The sequence below is a fragment of the Anolis carolinensis genome, chromosome 3 (genome assembly GCF_035594765.1).
Source record: "Anolis carolinensis isolate JA03-04 chromosome 3, rAnoCar3.1.pri, whole genome shotgun sequence".
Taxonomy (NCBI): Eukaryota; Metazoa; Chordata; class Lepidosauria; order Squamata; family Dactyloidae; genus Anolis; species Anolis carolinensis.
The window spans coordinates 211132829-211149119 of NC_085843.1; the positions used below are offsets into that span (position 1 = coordinate 211132829).

The window sequence follows — 16291 nt, forward strand, 5'->3', positions numbered from 1 at the left end:
CAGCTACCAAAATAGTCAAAGCAACTATTTATTCTTTACAAAACAAGGCCACACACTCGGTCTAATGTCTTTAGACACGCTGTAGTTAACTCTCCTCCTCTGACAGGATCAATGTACAAAGACCAAATTCCTTTGATAATAAACCTCATACGCAAACAGCTGATTGTTTGTAGTGACTAAGAATTAAATGTAGTTGATCACACAAGGACGCCTTTGTAAATGGAAGGATTTAGCCACAGATGTAGATATATAGATATAAAATCAAACAATGTGCACAGAATATTAATCAAGGTTCATGAATGTAGATTTCTGTATTCTAAATTAGCTTTTCCACACCAGAGAAAGATTTTGGAGGCATTAAAATATAAGACATGTGGACACAAATATATATATTACATAATATATGATGCTGTAAATAATATGCAAGCCTATATTACTGGATTATTTAAATGAATTAGACCTTGCAATTTGCAAAACCACTTAGTACAGTAAATAAACAACTGTATTCATAGCATTAGCTAAAATGATTTTATAGCCTTCTGATCATAACAAGTCCCATGAGGCTACTTCTCCAACCATTTATTTCAAGCCAAACAATATCCCTAATAAGGAGAGGCTGCAAAACAGCAGAGTAATGAAATTCTCTTGTGGAAGAACTGCAAAACTAAGGCAGTACAATTGTGCCACAGAAATCATGAAAACTAAGTGAAAGTATCCTTGTGCTGTCAGCCCTCCACATTCACTGGGTTTAGGAGCACAGAACCCCCATGGAAGTGGAAAAATGTGTTTTCTGTTGCTCCACAGTCTAAGGGTGGTTCCACACATACAGTTATCCAGGAAACATTTGCGTTTAAAAAACGTGTTTGTTTTTTTTTAATCCTGGAACTTTCCAGGAGAACACCCAGACACTCTGACCCCCTCTCCAAAAGTCCTCCAAACCCCTTTGAGAAGTAAATTAACTTACTGGGCCTCCATTAGAGTGGTCCGACAGCTTTTGAGGAGGAGGTAGGTGTCGTTGTTGTTTTCCAGGCTAATTTAGCCCGGAAAACCGCGGGACTCTGTCTGGACTGCAGAAGCAGAAGTAGTGTTCCAGGCTTTCCTGGAAGGCACGGAATAAACCTGCTAAGAAATTAATTTGACACAAACCAGGGTTTTTCTGGTTTGTGGCAAATTTATTCATGTTTTCAAAAGCATCTGGACAGCCTCCTTTTTGTGGTGGGAAGTCCTGCATTAAAGGGGCTGTCTGGATGCGCTCTAAGAGACATGGCAATGAGTACTGTTGACAAAGAAAAAAATTACTTGAACATCAGGAAAAATATCTTGATGGTAAGAGATGTTTGGCAGTAGAATATGCTGCCTCAGAAAGTGGTGGAGTCTCAGTTTCTGAAAGGTTTTAAACAGAGGTTGGATGGCCATCCGACGGGATAGGGGGCTTGGACTGGATGACCCTTGTGATCACTTCCATCTCTAAGAGTCTATGAACACTGAATTGAGGTATCACCTCAAAACAGTCTGAACTGCTGCACAATGCCTCAACTCCAATGGATAGGTATGATATTTTCCTCTGCAAGAGTGACATCACATTACTTTCAATCTCTATTGAACATTCAGGTATAGCACTCTAGGAAATGTGTGGCAATAAAAATTGGCCTCTGACCATGGCAGAATTGCCCATCACTGTCTCATTGCCAACTATCATGCACTATTTATTCCCCAGCATCTTCCACCTGAGGTTGTTGTCTCAATATAGTAAACAGTAGGAGAAGCGGATTTTCCCCACCACCCCTTTCCCCCTGCCTTTTGTCTCTCTGCTTGATCTTGCTTCATTATGAAATATTTTCCCAGCCAAAGAGAGCCATATGGTTGTCTTTTAAAAGTCCAACAGGTAGCACAATGCACTTTTGACTTTTAAAACGGTGAACAGGAAAATGTTACAATTCTTAATATGGTGCAGTGAAGAGGACAGAAATTCTAGCTTACACTATACACGTGGGCTTCAAAACACTCTCATTAAAGTCATTAAAGTCAACCAGATATGAAATTTCAGGTTTTGTATTTTATAAGCAGTAGCACAAATGGGTGTAATTAATAACTATGGGTTGATTATTTTGATTGGCTCCATTCAGATTTTTTTTGTATCTGATTGCTTTTTAACCCAGGTTCTTAATATTCCCACTCACAGCTTTCTGACTGTTTTGGAGATAATCATGTTTGTTTTTTTTTTTTAAACCCACATGATATTTGATAGAATTTTGATAGAGCAGAAAGATACAGCAGCATATGAAAGGGGGCAAAAGCGGCAGCATGCAGTGGTAATGGAAGGAAGAAGATGATGGGAGAAGAAGAAAAAGGACAACACTGATAACATATGATGTCTTCTAGAGTGAAACTCAAGTCACTGTTTTCTTGAAAGAATCCTTGAGCCGAGGGGCTACAGGAAAGGTAAGCTGGTGATTTTCTACACAGAAGAGCCCTTGAAACCAGACATTGGAAGAACAAAAAGGCATTCTTCCTTTTTTCACAAAAGGAGGTCTTGGATATCTTGCTGTGCATGTGCTGATATTATCAGTACACTCACACTGTGGTCCATGCAAAATTGCCTTGCAACAAGAGAACTCTGGACTACACCAATGTGTTTAATTAAAGGTAAACAAATCCCCAAAGTATCCGTCTACATCATGTTTTTAAATACTGTGAGATTTAACCGAGAGATAGCTGTTAGTGCTGTTCCAAACTGATCAAAAGACACATTATTCTTTTGATATACAGGCAGTCTCCAATTTACGGGCAAAATAGGTTCTGTAGGTTTGTTCTTAGGTTGAATTTGTATGTAAATCAGAACAGGAACATTTTAAGTGTAATTCCAGACCAAAAATATATTTGTGAGTTGTGAGTTTGGATAGCATAGGGAAGGGTTAACACTCCTGTGGTGTTTGTTTTGCTGTCTGTGCTCTTGTTCAGAAGATGTCACCTCACTTTCCCTGTGCTAATTGGATTTTGAAAAATGTGGCTTGTCATAGAAACAAGGATTGGTGAGAAAGCTTCAGTGAAGACGCCTTTTCCCCGTCAAAACACTCTGTAGTGAATTTCCCTATTTCTCTCACTTCCTGTTGTCTCACCCCTGTTCTTAACTATGAGCCATTTGTAAGTCGGATGTTAGTAACCTGGGGACTGCCTATACCGGTAACTCCTTTGAGGGCTCTTCCACACAGAATATCAAGACAGAAAATTCCACATTATCTGAGTGTGGACTCAGATAATCCAGTTCAAAGGAGATATTGTGGGATTTTCTGTCTTGATATTCTGGGATATAGGGCTGTGTGGAAGGGCCTTGAGTTTTGCTGTTTGTTGTCCTCTCTATTACAGGGGCTGAACAGAATTAAAACTAATAAATCAAAACTAAGACAAGATCATTATGCTAAAAATAATTATGGTCTCACTGGAAAGGGAGTATGTGTCTCTAAGGGCCCTTTCACACAGCCATATAACTTGGAATCAAGGAAGATAATCCACAATATCTGCTTTGAACTGGGTTATCTGAGTCCACACTGTCATATAATCTAGTTCAATGTAGATTTTATACAGCTGTGTGGAAGGGACTTTGGTTACCTGTTGACTTGCGACAACCCTTTAAATTCTTAGGTTTTCTTAGGCAATGAATTATCAGAGGGAATTTTGCGGGTTGCCCATGCCTAGAGCACCTGGTATTCCTTGGTGGTATCATATCCAAGAACTAACCAGAGCTGACCCTGCTTAGCTCCCAAAATCAGGCATGTTACGGTGGCTTTACTGCGTTAAGTTCCCACTTGCCCAAAGGAATAAATAGGTCTTCACTTGCCAATGGATAGTCAAAAAAAAGCTAGGGCCCTTCTACACAGCCCTATATCCCAGAATATCAAGGCAGGAAATCCCACATTATCTGAATGTGGACTCAGATAATGTTCAAAGCAGATATTGTGGGCTTTTCAAAGCAGATATTGTGGGCTTTTCTGCCTTGATATTCTGGGATATACGGTGGTGTGGAAGGGCCCCCACTTATGGTTGCCAACTCAGCATCATCCTGGGCCCTAAGGTTTCCAGGTCAAACTGGGGAATGAGGGCCAGGCATTGAGATCTAGCAACTCTATAGCCATTCAAATTTCCTTAAAAAGGAAAGTGCTAGGAAAAAACAAGCAGACAAAAAGTGAAATGATGAATCATTTTCCTCAGCCAAAATCAATTAAGGTTCTTAGTCTAGGAAGAAAGATAGCTAAAGTGGAACTTATTAAATGAAGGTTTAATAAGATCAGTGGGCCCAAGGATTAATTCTGATTGGAAAATGATGAACAGGTTTTTGTTTTTGTTTTTTTCGTGTCAGGAGCAGCCAGAGTTGATTCTGGAGTGAGAGAATTGGCTGTCTGCAAGGATGTTGCCCAGGGGACGCCGGGATGTTTTGATGTTTTACTATCCTTGTGGGAGGCTTCTCTCATGTCCCCGCATGGAGCTGGAGCTGATAGAGGGAGCTCATACGCGCTCTCCCCGGGTGGGATTTGAACCTGGCAGTCTTCAGGTCAGCAACCCAACCTTCAAGTCACGAGGCTTTTATCCCCTAGGCCACCGGAGGCTCCAATGAACAGGTTAAAAGCAAGCAAAATGTAGGCAATGGAAGTCATGGCAGGTTTGAATGTCCCACTTCATTTAAGTGTGTGAATGACAGGTTTTTCAGTGCAAAACATCTGTGAGGTGTGAAGTTTAGGAAGACTTAACCTGGAGACATGGCCCTCGCTATATAGCCAGAAATGTGACAGCTTAGATTCACTGTCTGACAATGTAAATAATCCTAACTGCTTTTGAGGCAGTGATCGAAGTTTACCAAGCTAAATTCTTTGAGTATATATCCATCTGGTACACTTCATTAACAAACAAACAAACAAACAAAAACCCTCAAGATTCACAGACCCACTGTTTCCAAAAATTGGAGTAAATATTTCTGCAGGAAATACAAATTTCCCAACTTCTCGCACTGAAGATATTATTCAGCTAAAGACAAAAAAGGTATCAATGGTTAATAGGTAAACAAGAACTTTCCAAATATTTCATGCTGGTGACACACTTTTTAGACATGCATCATTTCACCACACAGTAATTCGGTTTTACTAGCAACAAAATGTATGAGGACACAACATATATCATGAAAACCTTTCATTTATATTTTTTAAAATATATGCTTTTTTGCTTACTTCACATAGACTCAGGGGTCTCTTGACACACCTACACACTGCAGCTGACACACTAAAATACCATGACACACACTTTGGAAAGCTCTAAAGTAAACTCTGGCCTTAATCCAGCATTCCCTTAACACTGCATATATATCCACATGCAAGTTTATGCCACAACAGCACTATGCAATCTCTATACAGAATAGCAATGTTGTGCAACACACGTGAAGGACTGGCTGCCAATTGCAATACCCAGCACACGATGCAAAGTATAGGATGTATAGCCATAATGCAAAATATAAGACGCACAATCATAATGCACAATTTGCAAAGACAAGACACCGGTGAACATGCTGTGCAACTCTGCTTCCACTGCTATCAGCCGAATATATCCATCGTGCAGTGGTGATTGTTTGGCCCCACATAGAAGACTTACACATGTTTCTGTCCCTAAATGAATTCTGGTCTATGCTGTCAATTACACTGCAAACTTTCAATCACCACCCTTCTTTTCAATCTATGAAGTCTCAAAATGTTCACATACTTGTTCATGTCTGCAAAAATCCCAAGCAAAGCAAAATATTACGTTGTTGCTTAGGAACATTTTCTTGGTCTTCTCAATGTGGGCTCCGACAAGGTTAGTGCTGACTCCCCAATTATTTTGAAGAAAGAAAACAAGAAGAGAATGTGACATTCAGGCAGGTATCAGGACAGATTTAATTGCTGTGATTCAAGTTCCTATTCCAAAACTTCAGTATACTATTTTTTGTCCTGACCTCCTATCTAATTACAAGTTGAGCATCGCTTATTTGGAATTCTGAAATTTGAAATAATCCACAATTGCTCACATGGGTGGCTGAGATAAGACATCTTTTGCTTTCTGGTGGCTCAGGCCCCTTCCACACAGCTGAATAAAATCCCACATTTTCAACTGGAATATATGGCAGTGTGGACTCAGATAACCCAGTTCAAAGCAGATATTGTGGGATTTTCTGCCTTGATATCCTGGGTTATATGGCTGTGTAGAAGGGCCCTCAGTGAGCCCAACCTTTGTTCCACGGACATTGTTTAAAATATTGTGTATAAAATTTCCTTCAAGTTATGTGTATAAGGTGTATATGAAACCTAAATGAATTTGACATTTAAACTTGTGACCCATCTCCAAGATATGGTTGTATTCCAAAATTCAAAATGATCCCCAATATTTTGGATGATGGATATTCAATGTGTATCACTTCCAAATAATTTCAAACATTTTCCTATTTTTGTTCACTAACAAAAGTAAAACCAATAAAAAGCAACATCCCATTTGTTTTGGTTATGATATTGTATACTGCAAAATTCTCAGAGTGAATCTTCAATCAGTCTAGGAAACAAAACCGTTAAGTGCCAATTTGTCAAACAGCTAAACGTTAAAAAGGAAGCAAATGAGATTAGAGACCTTCCTAGGCTTGAGCAGTCAAATGACAGAGGGAGGATCTTGCCAAGGTTTCTATCCTTCTCTAGTTGCTTGTCTCTCATCTCTGGTTTCTGAAGAAAGCACTGCAAGGGAGACAGAAGCAACACTACTGAGCCCATGAAATGCGATGGAACGTAACACAGGCCGCTTCTACACAGTCATATAATACAAATTAGCAAAATAATCCACATTATCTGCTTTGAACTGGATTATATGAGTCTAACTGCCAGATAATCCAGTTCAAAGCAGATAATCTGGATTTTTTTATGGCAACGTAGAAGTAGCTCCAGTCTCTTAGATAAAGGGCAAAGAGCTGTGTCCCAGGAATACATCTTGGAAATATTGTTTGGATAGTAGCCCACAGAATTCCCTTGCCAGCATGCCAACTGTGGGTTCCTGGAAGTTATCATCCAAACTTTTCCAAGACCTGTCTGTTTTCCAGATTTTGCAATCCATCTCTATCCCTAGAGTTCTGATAAATGTCTGTTTTTCAACCTTTCAGCACAGTTCAAAACCACATTATCTGGCATATATTTGTGTAAAGAATCAACTTGTAATCAGTAAATCTATCACAACACTGACTCTACTGTGTGGCCTCTGTATATATGTATTTTGTGGGTGTGAATATTGGTTTACTTGCCAAAGCCATTCAGGTAGGTCTTGCAAACCCTATTGCCTCCCCTGCAACCATCTCTGGCTTCCTCTACTTTAGCTCTTTCTGATCCCTGTTTTGAATAAAATCTGTTCTATTTGATAATAGCTAATCTGACAGGAACCTCAGTAGGTGCAAATTGGAGTACCTCTCTAGATTAGACCCACTGAATTGTTACAATTTACACAAGTGTTGATTCCCACCAATCGACTACATTTATTACCACTGGATCTAGACCAGTGGTTCCCAACCTTTTTTTTTTTTAACCAGGGACCACTTTGACGGGGGCTCACTTGACCAGGGACCACTCTCCAATATTAGTACCAAAAGCATTACAATTCAGTTTTTAGCCAACTTCAGATTTTGTTTGGTTATCTGGGGTTCTGATTCAGAAAATTGCATTGGGTAGACCACATCAGCTCTAGTTTCTGATACAGAACATATGCCATCTAGTAGTCACCATCTGCTCGCTCACAGAAAACCATATGTAATAATTTAGAGTTGATATGGTCTATCAAATGCAATTTTCTGAATCAGGCTTAAAAATGAAAACATCAATTATTTTTTTCCCCTGCATGTCTTGTGGACCTAATTTTAGGTCTCATGGCCCACCAGTGGACCATGGCCCACAGGTTGGGAACCACTAATCTAGACCATATTTTTAACACTGTGTATATCAAAATTGCTGAAGTAGATGCCAAAAATCAAACCGAATGCTCACGTGAAAAGAGGTCATTTCTAACATGTTCAGGTTGCTGCCTATTTTGAAACAGGGCTTAAATGGAGTTAAAGTCCATTTTCAGCATCTGGTACATATAAAAGAGAGGGATATCTTTGGACATATGCAAAGAACTGCTTAACTCTCCCTTATCACTGAATAATCACACTATTTGCAGCATTTCGGTGATTGTTATTAAAGAGCTAGGTTTCTTGATCAAAGAAAGGAAATTGCAGATTGACTTATTTGTTTATAATGACTCACTTGTTGCCTCAGAAAACAAACTAAGTGACTCAAAAAAATTATCAAAACGAAAAAGCTAGCAAGCAAACAGGCAAAAAAAACTTTGCAGATAACACAAAGCAATAACTGTGAAGGTTGCTATTTTCATAGTTTGCACAGCATTGTTGTTGAGTGCCTTCAAATTTTTTCTGACTTATGGCCACCTTAAGGAGAACCAATCGCAGAGATTTCATGCCAAGATTTGTTCAGAGGAGCTTTGCCATTGCCTTCCTCTTAAACTGAGAGTGTGATTTGCTTGCCCCACATACCCCAAAATTTCCACAGCCAAGTTAAGATTAGAACCAGGATCTCCTGAAATCCTAGCCCCCCCCCCTTTTTTTTTTTGTTTCGTGTCAGGAGCAACCTGAGTTGCTTCTGGAGTGAGAGAATTGGCCGTCTGCAAGGACATTACCCAGGGGACGCCCAGATGTTTTTTTTATGTTTTACCATCCTTATGGGAGGCTTCTCTCATGTCCCTGCATGGAGCTGGAGCTGATAGAGAGAGCTCATCCGTGCTCTCCCCAGGTGGGATTCGAACCTGGCAGCCTTCAGGTCAGCAACCCAACCTTCAAGTCACAAGGCTTTTATCCCCTAGGCCACCGGAGGCTCTTCCTAGGCCCCTTCTACATGGCCATATAATCCAGACTATCAAAGCAGATCATCCACATTAACTGCTTTGAACTGGATTACATGAGTCTACACTGCCAGTTCAAAGCAGACAATCTGGATTTTATATGGTAGTGTAGAAAGGGCCCAAATCTAACCCTTCAACAACTAAACACTACACAAAACAAATACAACAGTAAAGTCCAAAGCCACATTTATTTTTTCTGATCAGATGCTATTTTCTGAGCAAAGGCAATAAACAAGTTAAAACAGTCAAGGTTCTCAACACTCAGTAACTAGCTGGCACCCTGCCTGGCAGAACTATACTGAGGATATTGGACCACTAAAGGGGCACTTAAATCTGTGACATGTATATTCATTCAAGACTGTGGACAAGCCTGCAGATATTTGGGCTACACTCTCCATTATCTTTGACCACAGACTATGCTGACTGGTGCTGCTATGACTTTCAATCCAAAATATCCAGATTAGGAAAGCTAGTTTGAATCCTGGAGATGGGGGGATAAAAGGGTTGGGAAAAAGATGTCTCATTCCGGCATTGATAGGTAGACTCTTATTGCTTTTAAAGTTAAGTACCTTTGCTCTTTAAGTCTCTGGGAGCCAGAGATTAGAATCTAGGTACATAAATACATAAGAACTAGGTGCTGCTGGGTGAAAACCTTTGGTCAGAAAGGGTGAATGAGCAAGAACGAGAATTCCAGTCTATACACATAATAACAGTGAAAATATGTATGTGTGTATATGGTTGGGGTCTCCACTTACTTTTTAAGTGGAGGGCCGGTTCACGGTCCCTCAGACTGTTGGGAAGCCAGACTATGATGAAATAGTCCAAAATTAGGATTGTTGTTGTTGTGTGCCTTCAAGTCGTTTCAGACTTAGGTCAACCCTAAGTCTAAAGTTTAGGACAGGGGCCAGGTAAATGACCTTGGAAGGCCACATCAGCCCACGGGCCTTACTTTGGGGACCTCCGACTTACACAGACAAGCTCCTACCTCCACAAACAGCTATAGCTCCAACTACTCAGGAGACACCAATAACCCTCCCTCCAATTACATTGCAGGTTATAGCGAGCGCCATGATCATGTACAAGAGTCTTGCCAATGTCCTCCACAAACACCATACTGCTCCCCACCCAAGTGAAGGCTTTCAGACAGGGACAATTTCATCATAGATTTTTTGTTTTTCCTCCACCACAGACATCACCGTGTTTCTTACTCTCTCCATTGGTGTGGAATTTGCATGACCCCGCCCACTGTCTCTCCCTTAACCCTTTCCTATTAAGTTGTTGGAACTGGGTTGTATAGTTCACATGCAATCTAAGTACACTCTGAACTCCACCAACGATGTACCTGGAACTAACTTGGCACACAGAACCCCCATGATCAACAAAAAATACTGAAGGTCTTTGGAGGGATTGATGATGATGTTGTAGTTTACCTACATCCAGAGCGCACTATGAAACCAAATCATGATGGATCTGAACCAGACTTGAATACTAGTGGGTTTTGAAGGGAATTGGCCTGGACATTTTGTTGTTGTAGATACTGGGATTTATAGTTCACCTGCAATCAATTAGCACTCTGAACTCCATTAAAGGTGGAATTGGACCAAACTTGGCACACAGAGCCCTCCATACCAGCAAAAATTACTGGAGAGCTTTGGGGGAAATTCACCTTGATTTGGGGGAGTTGTAGTTTTCCTACATCCAAACAGCACTGTGAATCCAAACACCCATGGACCTGAACCAAACTTGGCGCACATAGCTGATATGTCAAATTTTGATTACTGGAGATGTTTGCGGGGAACTGATCTTCCTAGTTCACCCACAATTAGAGAAATGGTGATCTCTAATGATGATGAACCTGAACCAAACTTGGCACACAGAACCCCCATGACTCACTCTACCCACTGGAGGGGTTTGAGGGTACTGACTCACCATAGTGGGAGTTGTAGTTTACCCTGCAGCCAGAGAGCACACTGAACCCCACCAATGAAGCATCTAGATGAGAGCAAACTTGCACAACGTAACAAACATTAAGTACTGATGGAGTTTTTAGGGGTTAACTTGGCATGATGTTAACTTGGCATAATCCACAACTTTAAATTAAAAATTAACCTTTTCAAAGAACCCAGGCAGTGTCGGGTACCCATGCTAGTATAGTAATAACAATCAATGTTTATGGGTAGGTGTGTATGTATCTATGTATGTGGGCAAGTACTTTTGTGGCTGATTTCCTATTTGCTCCCACTTCCAGAGACAACTGTGACCCCCACTGATGACGTATCTGGACCAAACTTGACACTCTGAGTCCCTATGATGAATAGAATATACTGGAATGGTTTGGAGGGAATTGTCCTTGATTTAAGGGAGTTGTAGTTCACCCGCATCCAGGGCCCTTCCACACAGCCATATAACCCAGAACATCAAGGCAGAAAATCCCGAAATATCTGCTTAGAACTGGGTTATCTGAGTTCACACTGCCACAAATTCTAGTTCAAAGCAGAAAATGTGAGATTTTATTCAACTGTATGGAAGGGGCCCAGAGAGCACTGATAACCCAAAAAACAATGGATCTGGACCAAACTTGTCATACTTACCCAATATGCAGAAAATTGAATACTAGTGCGGTTTTGGGGGAAAGAGGACTGACCTTCACCTACACTCAAAGAGCACTCTGAACCCCACTAACGATGGACTTGGACCACACTTAGCACACTGAACTCCCATGACCAACAGAATATACTGGATGGGTTGGGGGGAGGGAATGACCCAAATGGGTGGGAGTTATAGTTCACCCTGCATCCAGAGAGCACTCAGAAGCCTACCAATGAGGGTCTGGACCAAACCTGGCACAAAACAGAACATACTGGAGGGGTCTGGGGGAACTGACTCATCTGAGTGGGAGTTGCAATTCACCTTTCTTCCAGAGAGCCCTATGAACCCCACCCATGACAGATCTAGACCACACTTGACACACAGATCCAAGATGACCAGGGTTTGGGGATGATTGACCTTGGAATCTGGGAGTTGTAGTTCACCTGCATCCAGAGAGCACTGAACCCAGCCGACAATGAATCTGGACCAAACTTGGCACACAGACCCAATGTAGCCAACTTTGAACAGTGGCAGGTCATTGACCCACGTTTTTGGGAATTGTAGTTCACCCACATCCTTATGGATTTTCTAATGGGAGCATTCATAAAAAACAAAAGGAAAGACTGGCTCTTTTTCAAAAAAATAATAGTTGCAAATGATCAAACTGAGATTAGTTAGCACATAACGGTTTGGGCCCAGCCTATTTAGCAGACCGCATCTCCTCCTATGAGTCCACATGAACCCTGAGGTTGTCAGGAGAGGCCCTACTCAGAGTCCCACCACCATCAGAAGTAGAGCTGGTGGAAATGAGAGAGAAAGCTTTTTTGGTGGTGTCCCCGTGGCTTTGGAACTCTCTCCTTAAAGAGGTTAGAACAGTCCCCACCCTGCTCTCATTTTGGAATCAGGTTAAAACCTTCCTTTAGAAGCAGGCTTTCCCTGAAAAAGAACAGTAGAGAGATAGCTACCGGCGATGTGCAATGTGTGAACCATAGAGTGGACCTTTGGCAATGGCATTGTACACATCTTAAATGAGTGGATATTATTGAGGTTTTTAATCTAAATGTTAAAGTTATGTTTTGTATTAGTCGCTTTTGGGTTTTATGGATGCTGGGGGGGCGGGTTCATAACATTATAAGCCGCTATTTTATATATATCGCAGTTTATGATTGTATTTTTATGTTATATAACTGTTGCTGATTTTATATACTGTAAGCTGCTTTGAGTCCAGTCCTGGGAAAAAAGTGGGATAGAAATTAATAATAATAATAATAATAATAATGCTTATTCCTGATAATCCAGGTATCGTTGGGTACTCAAGCTAATGCTTAATAAAAATGATTTGGGGTGTGGGGGTGGGAGGCATCCCTCTGTCAGGTGGGATGCTCTTCCTCCTCAACAGTTTTGGAAAGTGGCATTCATAACCTTTTGGAAAACACCATTTGGAGATCATAACTTTTAGAAAAGCATGACCTTTCAGAGAAGAGCCAAACAGAGGACTCCAACCTGCATCTCCACCAAAGTCCATAGCCAGGAAAAAAAAATTGGGAGGGGTTGAAACTCTTTTTTCCCTGAGATGACTTTTCAGGCCAATGTCTCCTGAGTTGGCATGAGATCTCAACAACACTCTGAAATTACAATTGTGCAAAAGTTCTTCACAGGCAACAGATCCTGAATTATTACACCCTCTTTAAGTAAGTTCTTGTCAGCCACAAAGGACAACTGGCAAACGTTTATTTCTTTTTTTCTGTTTTCTTCTTATTTCATTTCTCATGACAATGGGTTAAATCAAGACATTTTCCATTGTGAATTAGCAAGAAGATTTCAGCCAAGCTGAGGATGCCTGCCATAGATGTGAGTGAAATGTCAGGAGAGAATGCTTCTAGAACATGGCCATACAGCAACCCAGTGATTCTGGCCATGAAAGCCTTCGACAACACAAGCACAAGTTGTTCTGATGGCACTTTGTTTTTTAGTGTCCATTGAAGACTTGTATCTTTCCATAGCACAAATGGTTTAGCAACCAATGCACCCAGTTTCTGATGGCCACCTTTACCCCCAACTTCTCCTCCAAACACCACACAGTACATACAGAGCATACCTTGTACATGAAAAGAGTAGGCTAACCAGGGAAATCCGCTGAACTATTTGGGTTGAAATCTTAGTCGCCACTTCTTATCCACAGGAAATATCCTGGCAATGGAGTGTGTGGATTTTGCACTAATTGAACTTTCACTTGGTCATCAGACACAGTCTTGTTCATATAAAGTTCAAGGTCTAACAATGACACAGCTCCTTCTCTTTACTCCTCTTCCATTGTTTCTTTGGCAGGGCTTGGACTAGATGAACCAGTGAGAGACACTCTCAATTTCCAGTTTCCTCAGTTTTCACCTGCAATACAGATCAAATCCCCATCCTGTCCCATCCCGCATCTTAGGCTTTGCCTGCCAGCTATCACATTTTGACAGCTTCCATTATGATTGCTTCCACCATGTCAGCTATTAATGCTATTAAATTAGTAGAAAGGTAGGTAAAGGTAGTGTGAATAATCAATTTTTGGTTGAGATAGTGCTTGTAGTTCTAGATGGACTCTAATTTTTGCTTCGCATAGACATTTGGTTAGGAATTGTGGGAGTTAAAATCCAAAACACCTGGAGGGCCGAAGTTTATGATTTAAGTCATTAATAAAGATGTTGAACAGAACCGGGCCCAGGACGGTCTGCAGTGGAATATCCATCTCCCAACCTGGACTTTCCCCAGATATATAAACCCCACTTGCCTAGTTTCCAACAGACCTCACAACCTGTGAGGATGCCTGATATAGATGTGGGCGAAACATCAGAAAAGAATGTTTCTGGGACAGAAGAGAAGGCTGAGAGGAGACATGATAGCCATATACAAATATGTGAGGGGAAGTCATAGGGAGGAGGGAGCAAGCTTGTTTGCTGCTGCCCTAGAGACTAGGATGCGGAACGATGGCTTCAAACTACAGGAAAAGGAGATTCCACCTGAACATTAGGAAGAACTTCCTGACTGTGAGAGCTGTTCGACAGTGGAACTTTCTGACTGTGGTGGAGGCTCCTTCTTTGGAGGCTTTTAAACAGAGGCTGGATGGCCATCTGTCAGGGGTGCTTTGAATGAGATTTTCCTGCTTCTTGTAGGGGATTGGACTGGATGGCCTGTGAGGTCTCTTCCAACTCTACAATTCTAAGATTCTATGTTTCTATGATTCTATGACATGGCCAGACAGCCCAGAAAACTCACAGCAACGCAGTGATCCCGGCCATGAAAGCCTTTGACAACACATTACCAGAGAAGGCTTGAAGAAGACTCATTTCCATCCTGGACCTCCACCTGCCCAAAGCCAGGCAACAAGGGGTAAAGACATCGTGTCCAGTCCAGTCGTGTCCGACTCTGAGTGTTGGTGCTCATTTCACCATGTGTCTCGTATATAAAAGGTAAAGGTTTCCCCCTGATGAAGTCCAGTCATGTCCAACTCTGGGGGTTGGTGCTCATCTCCATTTCTAAGCCGAAGAGCTGGCGTTGTCCGTAGACACCTCCAAGGTCATGTGGCCTGCATGACTGCATGGAGCACCGTTACCCTCCCACCGGAGCTGTACCTATTGATCTACTCACATTGGCATGTTTTCCAACTGTTAGGTTGGCAGAAGCTGGGGCTAATAGCGGGAGCTCACCCAGCTCCCCGGATTCGAAGTGGCGACCTTTCGGTCAGCAAGTTCAGCAGCTCAGCGGTTTAACTACTGTGCCACTGGAGACTCCAGACTTCCCCCCAATTCCCCTCTGCCTCTACTTTGGGACCATCGATGGTCTTGCAGATGTTTTGAACTTCAACTCCCAGAATTCCCGAGCGTTGTCCAAGCTCAGGAAGGCTCCTGGGAGTGGAAGTCCCAAAGTGCTGAGGAGCCGAGCAGAAGCAGAGGCGCACAAGCAGCAGCCAATGAGGAGCCGGCGCGAGGCGAGGAGGGGGCGAAGGGAGACAGGCGCGGGCAAGGCGGCACTTACCATCCTTTGCTTCTTGTTCTCGGACATGTTGCAGAAGAGAGGAGAGGAGAGGGAGGGCGGGCGAGCGAGGCCAGGGAGCAGCTCCTTCCAGCGGGGCTGGGCTCGGGGAGGCTGCCTGCGAGGGAAGGAGAGGAGGCAGGGAAAGGGGAAGGTTTAAGAGCCGAGGGGACACGTCGCACTTCCCTCCTGGACCGGCCCCGCGGCTCGCCCTCTTCCTCGGGCTCCACCCACCCTCCCGAGGAAGAGGAGGAGGAGGAGGAGGAGGGGGAAAGGCAAGGCAAGGAGAGGAGAAGCCTGCGTGGGCTCTCACTCTCCAGCGAAGCTGAGTGAAGTTCACCTCACAAACGCCTCACAGAAGGCGGGCTTCTGCTCCGCATTTGGTCGAGGCCATGCAGGTCTTATCTCAGGCATGGGCAAACTTGGACCCTCCAGGTGTTTTGGACTGCAACTCCCACAATTCCTAACAGCCTATTATTATTATTATTATTATTATTATTATTATTATTATTATTATTATTATTATATCATTTTAATTATATATATATATATATATATATATATATATATTATAATATTATATATAATATATATATATATTATATATAATATTATAATTCCTATTATAGACTAATAGGAGTCTATAAGGAGCCCTGGGCGGCGGGAGCGGCCGCTGTTAGCTCCAGCTCCTGCCAACCTATTATTATTATTATTATTATTATTATTAAACTTTATTTGT

General features: G+C 42.0%; 1 protein-coding gene across 4 annotated transcripts in view; it reads right to left on the reverse strand.

The window, feature by feature from the left end:
* Positions 1 to 15732, reverse strand: part of papss2 (3'-phosphoadenosine 5'-phosphosulfate synthase 2) — a 64045-nt gene extending 48313 nt beyond the window's left edge. The window contains exon 1 of one of the 4 annotated variants that reach the window (XM_062977472.1): positions 15556 to 15732. In XM_062977472.1, coding sequence (XP_062833542.1) covers positions 15556 to 15582 — 27 coding nt within the window. In that variant the 5' untranslated portion in view covers positions 15583 to 15732. Of the gene's footprint in view, positions 1 to 6642; positions 6716 to 13633; positions 13887 to 15555 lie in introns of those variants that run through there. The other 3 variants (XM_003224383.4, XM_062977473.1, XM_062977476.1) reach the window with 3 other exon arrangements.
* Between the last annotated feature and the right edge of the window lie 559 nt (positions 15733 to 16291).